Here is a 15822-nt window from a genome sequence, read left to right on the forward strand (position 1 = left end):
ACCGAGGATGCAAGGATGACGACAGATGTAAATTATTGGCCTTGTCCCTTTCGATGAAATTTGGCTTACGATGAAATGTTGCGAGAGAAAAATACTATTCATTTGCTAAAAAGAGCTGTTGAAGTAGTGTAGCAGAACCGGGCCAGTCTCATTGGTATAAGCATGTTGTTCTCATTGCTTGTGAGGAATCTGGAGTGTATGGACTTCCTTTTTTTTCTTTGTATACTCCCCAGCATTTTTCTCATAACCCCACTCATGTGGGAGCCTCTAGCACTAGGTCTGCCCTTTTTTTTTTACTCCCCAGCATTTTTCTCATGACATTCCTATGGAAGATTGGACCTGGACCACAACAATTCACCGTATCTAGAGTGGCCACGTGATACCTAAACTTTAGGTCCTATTCGGCTGTTAGAAAAACGGTGGAGGCTGATATTGATTTATTATGAGAAAAAAATACTGTTATTTTGTTGAAACGTTAAGGCTGATAATGAACGTGACCTTAAAAAGGCTGGCTAAAAAAACGGTGAATGTTTATGCTGATTTATTACGAAAAAAAAATTATTATTTTATTGAAACGTTACGGCTGATAACGAACGTGACCTTAAAAAGACCGCGACTCCTCTACCATCTCTAATAAACTTTAAAAAGTGAGTGCTAAAAGTCTTGTTTTTCAAAAAGTCATGGTGGTGTCAGATTTGGACCGACAGTCGATAGGCCTGTTCACTTGAACTTATTAGTCGGCTTATCAGTTAGAATCTACAGTATTTTTTTCTCACAGCAAATCAGCTAAGATCGACTTATCAGCCGACTTTAATACCAGCCGAACAGACCCGAAGTCCCGGAGGTGTCGACAACGACAAGTCACAGGACTACAGGAAAGGGTCACGCTCAGTCTAGTCCAGAGATAGACGGCGACTCCATCTGCCACCACGAACGGAATTGGAGTTTAAGGTGGTGTTTGATTGTCCCTCTTAAATTTTAGTCGCTGTCCCATCGAATGTTTGAATATATGCATAGAGTATTAAATTTAGACTAATTACGAAACTAATTGCATAGTTTGTGACTAATTTGTGAGATAAATTTTTTAAGCTTAATTAGTCCATGATTTGACAATGTGGTGCTACAGTAAACATGTGCTAATGATGGATTAATTAGGCTTAAAAATTCATCCCGTGGAGTACTGACGGATTATGTAATTTGTTTTTTTATTAGTATCCGAACCCCCATGCAACGTCCTCCCGACACACCTCCTAAATTTTAGTCACTGAATCCAAACACCACATAATTTCGGGGCATCGCTAGCGCCCGGATGCACGTGGCTGCAGTGAGTTTTCCCTCTGTATCCTGCGTTCACGTGTGGGCCCGTGTCACCTGATGTGGCTCGACCGCGCCTGTATCACCCGTGCCGCCCGACCGTCACCGGGTGGGGACTGCTCGCGCCCTCTCTCGCTTCACACGCACATCTCATATGCGACACCCAATCTACTTTTGAAACATTTATATGCAACAGTTAGCCAACAAAAAAAAATAGCCCAAATTATTCCTAGTTTACCCACTCAAAACGATGGGGCTCACATGTGAGCTAATTTGTTAGCTAAGCCCACGACTAGTTGTTAGCTAAGCGGCTAGCTAACTCTAATATTTCGCCCCAACTTCTAAGATCCTGTTTGGATTAACAATTAGCTATCAGCGACTAACAATTAGATGATGATCCAAACATGACTAGGTTAAATTTTAGCTAGCTAATTACTAGTCATAGCTAATCATTATTTCCTAGTCCATCCAAAACGGGCCTAACTACCTGATAAAAAGAACCGGTCCCTTTTGCTATTTTTCTGCCATTCTGGGGAGGATATTCGGATAGAGCAAATTTGAGCGAATTTTCTGTCATTCCCTTTTGCTATAAAAGTAGTAGCGAAAGGTGAGAAAATATTCGGATAGAGCTAATTTGGGGTAATTTTATCTTCTTAATCCGGCCATTCTGAGGAAGGAGTAAGATCTTTCCAAATTGGCATGCCACCTAGCTGTTGAGCTCGGAGAATTTCAAACAAGAAAGCAACGAGAGCATGCGAAGCACGCAAGGACTGCGTCTGCCCATCTGTGATCCGTGGAGTTCTGCAACGGATAGCCGCTCTTCGGCTGCGCGTGCAACAGCAACACAACTGCCTGTTCCTTCGCCTCCTCTCCGCCTCCCATCGCCGCATCAGATATCCGCACAAACCAAGCCATCAGCGCCATGGCGATCTCCACCTGGAGCGCGCGCCTTCTCCTCACCCCTGCTTCCTCCCGCGCCACCCTGTGGCCGTGGCCCCCTCGCCCTCCTGCCGCAAACCCCCTCTCGTCGTCCTTTCCTCGCAACCGTCTCCACTTCGCTCGCCCGCGCCCGCCGCGCGCCTACATCTCTGCGCCGGCGCCGGGCCCCGAGGCCGCCTACGCGCCGCCCTCCCTCGACGCCGCCGCGGCGGCAGCCGATGTCGCCGCCGCGATCTCATCCTCCGACGCCGTCACCTGGGCCGGCGTCTGGGCGCTGCTCTCGCGCCACAGGGCCCGCATCGCGGTCTGCCTCGCCGCGCTCGTCGCCTGCACCGCCTGCACCCTCTCCATGCCGCTCTTCTCAGGTGAGGTACTGGGGGCGTTGGTTGCGGCCTCTCTCGGGTGCGCCGCGGATGCTGCTTGTTTGGTTTTCTGAAATGTGCTGGCCGCGCCTTGTGTTTATGTTGCAGGGAGGTTCTTCGAGACCCTGATTGGGAGGGGGAATGAGCCATTGTGGAGGCTCTTGTCCAAGATCGCGGTGCTGTACACGCTGGAGCCCGTCTTCACCATCATATTCGTGATCAATATGACCATCATCTGGGAGCAGGTTATGGCAAGGCTGCGGAGCCAGATATTTCGAAGGATTCTGATCCAAAAGGTACTTTCACCCGACATCTCCTGTTTTACGAATGGAATATTGATTATTCTGCATTCTGACAACATTGGATGTGCTTGTATGAATGATGAATCGACATTTGCTGATTACTTGCATGGCTTTGTTACCTTGACCGCAGAGCTGTTTTAGGTTCTCCAACAATTCTGCCAAGTGTAGCTCAAACAAAGTTATCATCAATTAACTTTTTAATACACCTTCAGAGATAGAATTAGTCTTCGATCCATATGATGAAGTGATTCACATTGTTTTGCCTCCTAGGTTGCATAAGTACTTAATACAGTTCTACTAGGTAAATATACTACATACCTGGATGATACTAGCAGCAAGTTATGTAAATATTCATGTAGTATCAACACTCCAGTGCAGTAGGCATTGTATGCATCAATGATGAAATCTTTAAAACAGGTTGTGCTTTAACGTTGCCTGTTTATGTACTAGTAATCCGTTAATGCATAGCCTGTTAAAGCTCAATGTACTAGGGTCTTTGGCTATTGCTTTCATAATCATAGTGCATAAGTTTCTTTATCTATAGAATTTATTAGAGGCTGCATTTTCTCATTACATTTCAATTTGGTAGTCAGCAAAAGAGTGTGCATTTACTTCTTGTTGTTAATAGCTCCTTGCTTGGAACTCCCTCTAAACTTTCTTATTTTTGCCTTTTGCAGATGTTATTTTTCGATCGTCACAAGGTAATATATTTTCTAGCAATTACAGCACCATCTTCATACTTAATCATGATAGTTACCAAGAAGGAAGAAAACCTCATTAACAAAATACAAATCCCCCACTTGTGACTTAAAATGTATGTACTTTTTGAAATATCATCAATAGTACTGTAGATTGGAAATAAAGTATATGGCTCTTGTTTCCATTGTTGGTAACATGTGATACGTCTTCCATAATGGCATACATACCATTAACATTGGTCTGATCTGTATGATTATGAAGAATTTTATATGATTTATTCAAGATTAGATGAAAACCAGCTTTCGGTAAAAGAAAGAGAAAAATAAAATAAATATATCTAAGGCATCAATAATAGTGATATTATTAGGGGATCTAAAGCCTGCTGATAGAGTTTGGGCACGTGAATATTTGCTTTCTATGCACTCCTATCCAAGGGCAATTCTCTAAGTATGATTTTGTTTTTGCCTATGTCTGTCTCAAGCATGAATTTTTAGCTGTATGTATCATCCATGAAAACATATGAAAATGGTGCCTTCTAGACTCGATAAATTGGGAAGAAATTGTCTCTTCATATCTTGAGATAAATATCTTACTGTTTGATGGCAGGTTGGTGAGTTGACTGGTTTATTGACATCTGATTTGGGTTCCTTGAAGAGTATTGTAAGTGATAACATATCCAGAGATCGTGGACTGAGGGCACTCTCTGAGGCAAGAAACTTTACACTATGAGAATGTAAGGTTGATACTGCTAAATGCTAAGAGTTTGATTAATACAATCACAACATTTCAGAGGTGTACTAGAATGATATGAAAATGTTAACTTCAACCATATTTGACCTTCTGTTCTCTTGATCATAATACTGAACTTAGTGGTTCATTTACTTACTCCTTATTTCAGGTGAGGGTCTACTAAAACATTTTTTCTCCTACTTTTACTTTTCAGATCATTGGTACACTTTGTATACTTTTCACACTATCAACTGAGCTAGCTCCAGTTCTTGGGCTCCTTATGGTCTCCATCTCCGCGCTAGTTGGTAATCTTCTGATAACTGACTGCCATCAGTATGTCTCACTGTTGGGACATAATGATATATGTGATGAATGCAAAATATGTAGCTATTTTAGGATATAATGAATAATGGAGTTAGATCAGATCCATCAAAACCTATACTTCTGTGGTTTCTTGTATATAGTATGAACTTAAAATGCAATATTTTCTGTGCTGGATTTCTGATTTTGCTTGAGAATGTATTGGATATGTTGAGGAACACTAGTGGAAAGCCCGAATTGAGATAATACAGACAGTTGTGCTGTTTGAGTTGTCTAAACATATCTCCACAAATCATGTTCATTTGTGAGTTTTAATTGTGGTAAATGTTCATAATGCAATCACTCTGTATAAAAAGTATCTCCCTCTTTCTGCTGATGTTTTTTTTTGGTTTTGTTTTAGGTTATCAGTTTTTTTTTCTTTTTACAAATTGATCTACTTGCTTCTTGTCTTGTGCATGCTAAACTTACAAATATTTAATATCATTTTCTAGGATAGCATAGGATTTGTTTTTAAAATTTAGCAATGTTATATCATTTTGTAGGATAGCATAGGACTTATTCTGAAGTTTCCCTGTCCAACCCACCCGAATATACCTTTTAAGTTATTGTGTATTTCATGAATGATTTTTCTTACATTTTGGTGACAGATTACTACATTCTTCTTAAGAAATATTTTGCTGAAGTGCTATTGATAGTTTTAGTTGCATATCCTTTAACATGCCAGTTTATGTTTTTTTTAAATCAGCTATTTTCAAGAGGTCAACTGTTCCCACTTTTAAATCTTATGGAATCTTGCAAGCACGCATATCAGACTGTGCATCAGAGACATTTTCAGCTATTCGTACTGTGAGTGCCATTGTTTCGTCTGAAACATGCACATTTAAACATTAATTCAATTTCAAGGTTCATTCTTTTGTGTTACTGATGAAATGGTTTATCTACTCTCATCTTATGTTAACTGCTGTGGTTTATGTTATCCTTGATTCAAAAATTCATTTGCAGGTTCGGTCGTTTGGTGGTGAAAAACGACAAATTTCTTTGTTTGACAATTTGGTAAGACATGAGATGCTTAGTATTATTTTATTATATTTGGCATTCATTGTGGTTTTAAGAAAATTCTTGTGACTAAGGACGATGCAGGTTGAAACAGAGTTGGGCTTAGGTACTTAGCCGATGAGCAAGTTAAAACAGACCCAATTCCCTTGTGATTTCAATAGTTTACATTTTCTGAAGTGTGCTTCCTATCCATGGACTTTTGGGCCTAGAAGGCTGGAGCACAGTAGCCCATGCCCTGTCTCTCCCACACACATATTAAAGTAGCGCAGTAGCCCATGTCCCTGTCTCTCCCACACACATATTAAAGTACATACTGCCTATCTATGTTCACAATAGAAACCTGAAACTTGAAGATTTTGCTTCTAAACTTTCAGGAAATTCCACATTCCCTGTACTATAGTTTCAGGTCATCTACCATTATACTTAAAGTACCAGTGATCTCTAGTTATTTCAGAAGAGGTTTCCCTACGTGGAGTCGTAGAATCAAGTACCAGACTGATCAGAGTTGTCTTAACTCCCAAACATTTCAGAGTCTCCATGCATAACTTAACATGTTTGGCCATGTGGCACCTCTGTAAAGATGAAATCTTGACCATGCCATGCATGCCTTCGGAACTATCCCTAGGCAATTAAGTGCTCTAGTACATGAATTTCAGGGAATTAGGTTGACCATTTTTGAAAGCATAGAGTCAAATGTACTTATTCCCTTAGAAACAGTATGTAGGTTTGAGCATTTTGTTTAATAAATGAGTTAAGAAAAGGAGCCAAATGTTATCCCATAATTTTTTTTTTCTCGAACACGCAGGTTATGCACCATTTGGTTTGTAAGAGGCAGTACACCGGTACTACAGTCATACTTCATCTACTCACCAGTTCATTTTTTGGTTTTACAGGCACATGCTTACCAAATTAGTGGCACAAAACTTGGAGTGCTGAAATCTGCTAATGAATCATTAACTCGAGTAGTTGTCTATATATCCCTAATGGCGCTTTACATTCTTGGTGGCAGAAAAGTCAATGCGGTAAGCCACATAATCGCTTACATATATGTATTACTCTTTTTTTTTTACATTAATTTCTCTTTGGTAAAAGCGGTGCACTTGTTGCCTCTGTTAACATATAAGCTGGTGGTGCAAAACGTTAAAACAAGTTGACAAGCACAGAAACCCTTCAGAAAGAGGTTCAACTCCTTGGTCATTCTAGTTGCCTGGGAAATTTGGAAAAACCTGCAACAATTGTCTTCAATGGAGCCAACTTGAATGTGGCTTCAGTGGTGAGGGCAGTGTCAGTTCAAGGCTCTTTCTGCTGTGCTACTGGAGCTAGGGGCTGTCTTTGTGGTCGTGTTTTGTGTTAGTGTGGCGCGAATGACAGCGTTGCCAATGGAGGTAGAATGCACACACATACTCATCATCTAACAACCACTCCATTACTCCTTACTGCCTACTGTTGCTGACCGTTGCTTCTCAAACAAAAGAGCAAGGTCATGTCCTTCCTATATGACAGCAGCAATCACCACTAGTGCTAATGAAAATGATGAACACAGGGATTACTTGCCTATCAGACAGAAGGTTTTCTTCAGGAGCGTTGTTCTGTATTTTATTAAACCTTCTTCTTTATTGAAAATGATACACAGCTCTCCTGCGTGTTCAAGAAAGAAAAACAAATAAGGAGTAAGCAATGCCAGAATGGCCAGAGTTGGTGAGCTTAATCTGTGCACAGACACTACTTTATCTTGATGCGCCCAGTTCCAGTCCCCGAAAATCTCGGACTATGTAGTTAGGTTGCCATTTCACATTTTTCAAACCATCTCTGATTTCTCCCAATGCTCAATGCTATGTGTCTCGTGAATTCCAAAATGGAGCTCAGCTGTTTGGATGTTTGTGCTATGTGTCTAGTGAATTCCTAGTGTTTTAGATAATATCTGGCATATATGGAGATAAACATATTATCGTGCTAGACAGACTCTGAAAATGCTTGAATCTTTGGTATAGATTACCATTAGTTTATATCTTTGTTTTCTATGAGAACATCATTTTGCAACAATTGCATCATCAAAATGCTGATCTACTGTATCAAATTCATTCGCTTGAGCGTGCTTGCAGCTTGTAGTGGAATGTACCTCCAGAACCAAAAAAACTATATGTTTAAAGTGATTTGTTTGTCTTTTTTTATGGAGTGCAATTTGTACCTATGTTAGGACTGTATGCATGGAGAAACTTTGTTGTAATAGTTATATAGTCATTTAGTACCCTATTTGTGTTTTGAAATTTCATTTGATTCTGTCAAGCTTGGATTGACTGGTCATGGAATAAAAAAGAATATGATGATTCACCATTTCAGGGCAAATTATCTGTTGGAACCATGGTATCTTTTATTGGTTACACCTTCACATTAACCTTTGCTGTAAGTAGCAATTTCCGAGAACCTTTTGTAGTTTGATGTTATTTTATTGCATATTTAATTATGCTGATCATACATTTTAGGTTCAAGGAGCTGTTAATACCCTTAGTGATCTGCGTGCCACATTGGCTTCCGTAGAGAGAATAAATTCTGTTCTTTCAGCGAAGGACATTGATGATTCACTTGCGTATGGTTTAGCCAAAGAACTTGATGGCAAAGAGTTTGATGATTCCAATGGAGTGTATGAAAATGGCTCTGTTAACAAACATTTCATGTCAGAGCTGAAATCATCCAGTAGCTGTAGTAATCTAGCCTGGTCTGGTGACATTCATCTGAAAGGTCTGTTTGTATTTATATCTAGGATGCCCTTATATCTAAGCTTATACTATATTTCACCTTTTGTCTGCCTTATATATTATTATTATATAGCATATTGTTCCTTAGCTTATGTGTCATGATTGAATATCCTCGTAACTGAAAACTGTGTCATTAGCTCATCTTTTTTTTTTTAATTTGTTTTCACCTTTATTTTTTCTAAAAAAAACATACTTAAGATGAAATATGTTCACAGATCAAATTTGTGAATAGTCAGGGTAACTTAAAATTGTGAATAGTCAGGGTAACTTAAAATTTGTGAATAGTCCTGGTAACTTAACATTGTGTCATTAGCTCATCTTTATTAAATTTGATGAGAGCAATTCAATTTATTATTTTTATGATTGTTTCTGTAATGTCAATAGTACATGCAGCATGCAACCTCTAATGCACTAACATAACATTCTTGGATGACTTCAGTTCTACTCGCTCATGTAGTCATGTGTTTCTAGCAGAAGTCCATTTCTCTTATCCACTGAGATCGGATGTGGAGATTTTAAATGGCCTTGACCTTACAATTGAGTGTGGAAAAGTCACAGCACTTGTCGGGCCTAGTGGTGCTGGGAAAAGCACAGTGGTGCAACTTCTAGCACGGTATTATGAGGTACTGTATCCTATAGTGATACTAATATTTTTTTCATTGTAGCAACATTTTGAGTGTTCTCCATTTTTGCAGCCAACTCAAGGTTCCATCACTGTCGCAGGAGAAGACATCCGTGTATTTGACAAAAGAGAATGGTCTCGAGTAGTATCTCTAGTGAATCAGGTATATTATTGCAATTTCCACACCATGTATTTTGCTGCTATAACTATACATATTTCGAGGATATAAACTTCTTTGTCACTTGCTGTTATAAGATTGGCATAGGGTTGAACATGTTAGTCCATATTCGTACGTAAAAGAATCTGAGTAACTAAAGCAATCAGCTATTCAGCAGATTGAAGGTAGTTGCCACTCAAACTGGGTTGATTATGGCCTGATGGGCCCTTTTTTAGCTGACCTGATTGCCGCACATATATACAAGGCATTACGGCCCCCTCCCCCCCTGGGTCCTAGAGCCCCTGTGAGTTCTTGCATTTTCTGTACACATTGCCACTGGCTTTTAGGTGGTTTCTGGGAAACAGATAGGTTCAGCTGCTCTTTGTTCAGTTTGAAGTTTCATAGAGTGAAGAGTCCCAATACTTCAACTGCAGTTCAGTCATGCTGGCGTTTAGGTTACTTTCAGAAAATTTTGCCAATAGAAGCCACTCTTTATTTTGTTCAAGGAGATTCTGGCATGGAGCATCCCACACCAGACAAAGGGGCCAGTTTCTTTTGTCTTGTTGATCCACTAGGTTTGGCTTTGGCTACTATGATTTGAGCAGTTGTTTTTTTGTCTGCAAGGATTCACATATTGAGAATGAGAGCACAGAAAAAGTTTCAATGTACCATCAATGTATGCAAAGGATCGTTTGGAGTAGGTTATCAATGTTTTTTTTTTACTAATGATATGTGCAAATATATCCTGATTGACTGTGAAACTGTTATGAGTTTGGGGTCAGTTCTTGACATTTCATGTCAACCTGGAACTGTGTGGACAGGAGGGAACTCAAGACAACATAATGAAATAACTGCAGTTAGGATTTAACTGTTCTTTTGCTAGCTACGCTGTGGCTCCATGTGGTTAATTATTCATATCCACCCCTGACCTTACTGTTTTAGTGAGGACCCACCATAACAAAAAAAAAACCAATTGGTTTGTAATGAACTGCGCTCTCGTTGTATCATATTTTCACTGTTTCAACCTACATTTATCATAGAAATTAATAGGCATAGTTGTGTCTCATTGTCCATGCCATGTTTGAAACATGTTTTAATATGTAGAAGTAGCTAGTGTTATGAGAAATTTATATTTTTCTTCCATGAAGGATCCGGTCCTATTCTCCGTGTCTGTTGGAGAAAATATTGCTTATGGTCTCCCAGATGATGTTGTCTCTAAGGATGAGATAATAAAAGCTGCTAAAGCTGCCAATGCTCATGAATTCATCATCTCTCTTCCACAGGTACGGAAATCTTTATCATTGGCTTTAGCCCACCATTGATTGGACTAGTTATCTTCGAGTCATATGCTAATATCCTTGTTTGGTATTTTAGGGGTATGACACTCTTGTTGGAGAGCGAGGTAGTCTCCTAAGTGGGGGACAAAGGCAGGTAATCTGCTACATTCACGTTTAAAGGAGGTTCATAATTATTCTGTAGCAAGGTTCATAATTCTGTTGTGAATGTACACTCTTATTTGTTGCTTTGCAGAGGATTGCAATTGCACGAGCCCTCTTGAAAAATGCTCCTATTCTAATACTTGATGAGGTATGCCATTCTTACATTTCAACTAGCTTTGTTATTCTTTATATTTTTCCAAATATTGTATCAAGGATGCTAACTTAATTTCTTGTGGAGAAAAAAAAGTAAACTTAGGAAGGGAATGTCCGTGTGATTATGCACTTACTGTATTGTTCAGTTCATAAAATCGATCATTCAGTTCATAAAATCGATCCATTGATGTGGCATAGGAGATAATAAAGATAAATTATAATTATGACCTGTCATTACCCATGCTTGGGTGGAATGTAGTCATTCAATGGGTAGAGCTTTAACAAACTGATCTTGAGGGAGATCAGTGTCGAAGGTCAGTAGTGGTGGAGCTTCAGCACAAATAACACAAATAAAGGAGGGGCCAGTAATGTGTAATCACTCGGATTAATGGTAGAAATGTATAATTAGCGACCAATAATTACTGTAACTCAGGGAATCTGCAAATGGAGGGATTAATGGTAGAAATGTATCATTAGCTACCAATAATTACTGCACAAGCTAGATGGCTTGAGCTGACTGTATCAAATCATTGTTAAGTTGGGTCAAACATGTCTGCTGCATTGGGTTTATTGTGCAAATAGAGAAAGGTAAGTAAATATGTCGAGAATATTAAAGTGTCGGCACATGGATTCAGGTAACTCAAAACTATGAATACATTGATCTAGGGCAAAAAAGGACAAAAACTTGAGTACATACTCAAAGTTTGCAGGTGAAGGTCGCCAGTTATCAAGTGTAAACTTGAGAGTTTCTTTGGATGAGCTAAAACCAAGTTTTCAAAGTGTTGCCTTTTTAACCTTTTGCAATACTATAGATGGATGTCTGCCAATACTCTATACTAAAGAAATGATAGATAAGCTTTCAATAGACAAATGTGGTGTAGATCAGCCTTAATTTTTTAAAAAGTTTCAAAATAATGAATCTATAATAAAATGGCACATATTGGTGGTAGTTCATGCTCCATTCCAAATTCTAAAATGTTTTAGTTTTATCCTAAGCCAAACTTTTCTAACCTTAACCAGTAAATTTATAGAAAAATAATTGACATAGCGGAGTAAATGCACTCTCAGGACATTTCATAGTGGGTTTAATGAAACTGATCTGTGTAATATATGTTGATATATTTTTTTATAAACCATTTTATAAACTTGGTTAAATTTTAAAAAGTTCAGCTTCTAACAAAACTAAAACGACATATATTTCAGAATGTGGTATTTCTCCTTCACTGCGAATACACTGAGCCTACCTACGAACTTATGTTATTTTTGCAGGCTACTAGTGCACTGGACGCCACAAGTGAGCGATTCGTGCAGGAAGCTCTCAACCACTTGATGAAGGGAAGGACTTCTCTGGTCATTGCTCACAGGCTGAGCACCGTACAGAATGCACATCGAATTGCTGTTTGCTCAGAGGGCAGGATAACTGAACTGGGGACGCACGGAGAACTGGTTGCTAAGGGAGGCAGTTATGCATCACTTGTCGGGACACAAAGACTTGCTTTCGAGTAATAACACGTCAACAACCGAGGCACGGTTTGACTGCACTGTAGGGGATTCTGTATTACTCTATTTTCCTTCAGGGCCCTTTGGAACATAGGAATTCTCATGGAATTCATAATGAATTTCATAGGAATCAATTCATTTTCATAGGAAAAATATAGAAAACAGAAAAAAATCCACATTCTAAATGTGGCCTAGGTTATTATAGTTTTATATCTATAAAAAATGAGGTTATAGTTTGTTTTTTATCCACAGAAACAATATATGAATCGGAAAACACATGTATCGAAGTTGATAGTAATAACCTAAATAAAGTGCAACAAACTTCTTATCCTCCCTTACATTTCCTATTTATTAGTTTTCTATGGCCTTGTTCGCTTGTCTTATAATTCGTATTTTTTAACTTATTTTTTTTTCAGCCGAAACAATGTTTCTCTCACAACAAATCATCTAACAGTATTTTCAGCCATGACTTATCAGCCCGACATGCTATAACAATAATTGACAATAGTCTACGCAATGTTTGAAGCTAAGGAGATGGATGGTATTGTGAAAACATCGTGAGTGGTTGGAGCCTTTCCTTATCACATTCTTCACAAATCACACGCATAAGAATATACTTCCTCCATTTCAAATTATAGCTTATTTGATACATTTATTTTACTATGTATTTAGATATAATAATATGTCTAGATACGTAACAAAATGTATGAATAGATAAACTCAAAACTACTTATAATTTGGAACGGAGATGGCAAATTACCAAGTTCTCAATCTCAAAGCTGGCTCGGCTCGTCGCCGCGAGCCAATGGCAAATCACCGAGTTCTCGATCTTGGAGCTGGCACGGCTTCCTAGGTCCACCGAAGCTCACAACATAAAATAAGTCCTTGGCCCTAAGTCAACCTAGGCCTAAGTCAACCCAAAAAATTAACATGATAGGTTAGATTTCTCCCGCTTTATATGTTATGCTCACCACCGTCAATATTCGGTGTGGAACTGAACCCTAGCAATCTCCCGCCAGGTCTGAAACGTTGCTCCACAGCCCGAACCATCCCTTCCCCTTCGTCGTGCCGCACTGTGGACGGCTTGGTGAGCCGTGCCTCCAGGTCGCTGCAGCTCACCCCAGGTACCAGAAAGATCGGGTGGAAGTCGTTGACGCCGGCATGGTTGTTTCCGGAGAGATGCTCCCGGAGGGGAGAGGGCAGCAGGAGTAGCAGCAGAGACAGCTGAGCACTAGCCATGGATGATCTTTGGTATGATGGCTTCACGCGCGCGCAACTTCTCACTCGATCTTCTCTAGCCGACCCCAATCCAAATTTCAGCGATTGAAATAACCGAGTTTTAGAGCCGGGTCGTGATATATAGATGAAGACAGGAGACAGGGCCAAAGGGACACTATCGTTATTAGACAGGACGGGGATTTTGATAAATCTATACCTTCTTAATACACTATGTAGCGTGTTCAGACGTTGCTATGGGACAACTAAATCTTTTATACTAAAAACACACGAATCGTACGATAAGATAACAATACTGTTAAATTAAATACCGACGTTAAAGTGACATTTAATTCAAAAAAGCAAAGTTCGTGAAATTAACACAGTCACAGAGAGTGTGGCGTCGCAGGCTCACAAACTCTACTGTATAGACTTTTTTGTGATATGGCTAAGATAATATTTTATATCGGCGGAAAGAATTATTCAATATCCATTTCTTTCATGCGTCAATAAATCCATGAATAAGTTTCGCTGCATCTCCATATAATCATGTACACACAGGTTCAAGTATATATATGTAAATATTAGTGTCTGTCACATGGATAATACTGCGTGTCTTAAAAAATCTCTCATAAAATTTTAAAACAAAGTATGTTATACTCACCGTATAAATATGTGTGGCTTTAGGACTATTTCACACATACATATATTATAGAATAAGGTATCCACTTGAGTATCTGTTCCAAGATGTTGAATTAGGTGTTGTAATTCTTAATTTCGACATATTTTTCAGGTCAAGGCAACTAATGGTGATACTTTTCTTAGTGGTGCATAATTTTATGGTGCACCTCTTGACTATCTGAGTAAGGACAAGTTAGCACTGCAAAGTTTCAGAAAAGCTCCTGAGAAGGCCAAGGTTGAGTTTTCCTCCACTATGCATACTAAAACCTATGTCCCCGTTTATCATTGCCGATGCTTTTGATGCAAAGCAATTCAACATTACCATGATCAGATATAAGTTTGAATCTCTTGTGAGCAATCTCATAGAGGGACTCTCATTCTTTATGTGATCCGCCTCAAGGATATTGGCAGAACGATGGACACATGTTGGAATGTCGCACAAAAAATTATCCACGTTTTGTCCACGATTTATTTCTCATGAATACATGCGGGTATTATGATAACACTAACTACACCAAATGAAAGATTAGAGAGAATTTGCATTGCCTCTAGAAGGATTTATTTATTAAGTTCTTTGGACTCTACAGGTAGTTTTGAAATATCTGTTTGCATATCTTACCTCGTATCCTAATTCAAAATTTTGTAGTTTAATTAGAATATTTAAGTGATTGTATATATATAATATTCAATATAAGAATAATCTATGCATGATCTTCTTGAAAGATTTCTGCAGTGTAAAGACATCTTCGTTTTTCATGCATGCCTGTGCTAACGCTACGATAAAAATAAAAGGACAATATATCAATTAAAAAATAAAAACAAAACTCATGCTCAAAGTCAAAGAGATAAATTATGGATGCTTGAATTTTGTCATCCATTGTCTACCGGCGTACCTATAAAATAGACTGAATAAACAATTAAACATAGATAGAAAACTAAATTAATGAAAGAATCACTATAAGACATCAATCATCTCATAGCTTCGGACAATATCGCAAAGCTACTAAAAACTATAACCGTGCCCTCACCTCAAACATTGTCCAGATAAATGGATTACAATAAAAGAAATGGATATCATAGATTTTTTCCTACCAATATAAAACATTATCTTAGCCGCATCACGGAAAGGTCTATAAAGTAGAGTTTACGAGCCTGCGACGCCGCGCACTTCGTGACTGTGTTAAATTCATAAACTTTGCTTTTTGGATTAAATGTCGCTTTAACGTTGCTATTTAATTTTTACAGTATTGTTATCTTATCGTGCGATCCGTGTGTTTTTAATATAAATTGTTAGTTATCCTGTAGCAACGTACGGGCACGCTACCTAGTATAAATATAAAAAATGAAAAAGACGACAAGAAAGATTGGAATTAGGCCAATTCCTTTTGATTCTTTACAAACACATCTGAAAGTTAACATGTGGGCTGTGGGCTGTGGGCATCAAATCAAAACAACAAAAAGAACATGGATTCAACTATAAATAGCATTTGCCCTCTTTTTTTGAAAAAAAGAAAGTTACTGCAGAGTTACAAGATTGTCAATCTTATCAGCACCATCAATTTTTGGCAATTGTAGAA

At 38.7% G+C, this 15822-nt stretch overlaps 1 protein-coding gene across 1 annotated transcript; it reads left to right on the plus strand.

The window, feature by feature from the left end:
- The first annotated feature begins 2094 nt into the window (after positions 1 to 2094).
- LOC136541722 (ABC transporter B family member 28-like) lies at positions 2095 to 12680 on the plus strand. The gene is made up of 16 exons (XM_066533774.1): positions 2095 to 2618; positions 2724 to 2911; positions 3595 to 3618; positions 4223 to 4324; positions 4560 to 4650; positions 5412 to 5512; positions 5669 to 5719; positions 6616 to 6744; positions 8063 to 8125; positions 8206 to 8461; positions 8953 to 9101; positions 9174 to 9263; positions 10406 to 10540; positions 10632 to 10688; positions 10788 to 10844; positions 12119 to 12680. Exons 1-16 carry the CDS (start codon positions 2237 to 2239, stop codon positions 12353 to 12355), a joined length of 2112 nt encoding a protein of 703 aa, XP_066389871.1. The 5' UTR covers positions 2095 to 2236; the 3' UTR covers positions 12356 to 12680.
- The last annotated feature ends 3142 nt before the right edge of the window (positions 12681 to 15822 follow it).

Source organism: Miscanthus floridulus, chromosome 3 (genome assembly GCF_019320115.1).
Source record: "Miscanthus floridulus cultivar M001 chromosome 3, ASM1932011v1, whole genome shotgun sequence".
Lineage (NCBI taxonomy): Eukaryota > Viridiplantae > Streptophyta > Magnoliopsida > Poales > Poaceae > Miscanthus > Miscanthus floridulus.

Excerpts from the sequence above, each read along its gene's own strand:
- LOC136541722 (XM_066533774.1), top strand. The coding sequence starts at position 2,237 with ATGGCGATCTCCACCTGGAGCGCGCGCCTTCTCCTCACCCCTGCTTCC. Across the intron at positions 2,912-3,594 it reads GAAGGATTCTGATCCAAAAG|ATGTTATTTTTCGATCGTCA; the intron begins GTACTTTCACCC and ends TGCCTTTTGCAG. Across the intron at positions 10,845-12,118 it reads CTATTCTAATACTTGATGAG|GCTACTAGTGCACTGGACGC; the intron begins GTATGCCATTCT and ends TTATTTTTGCAG.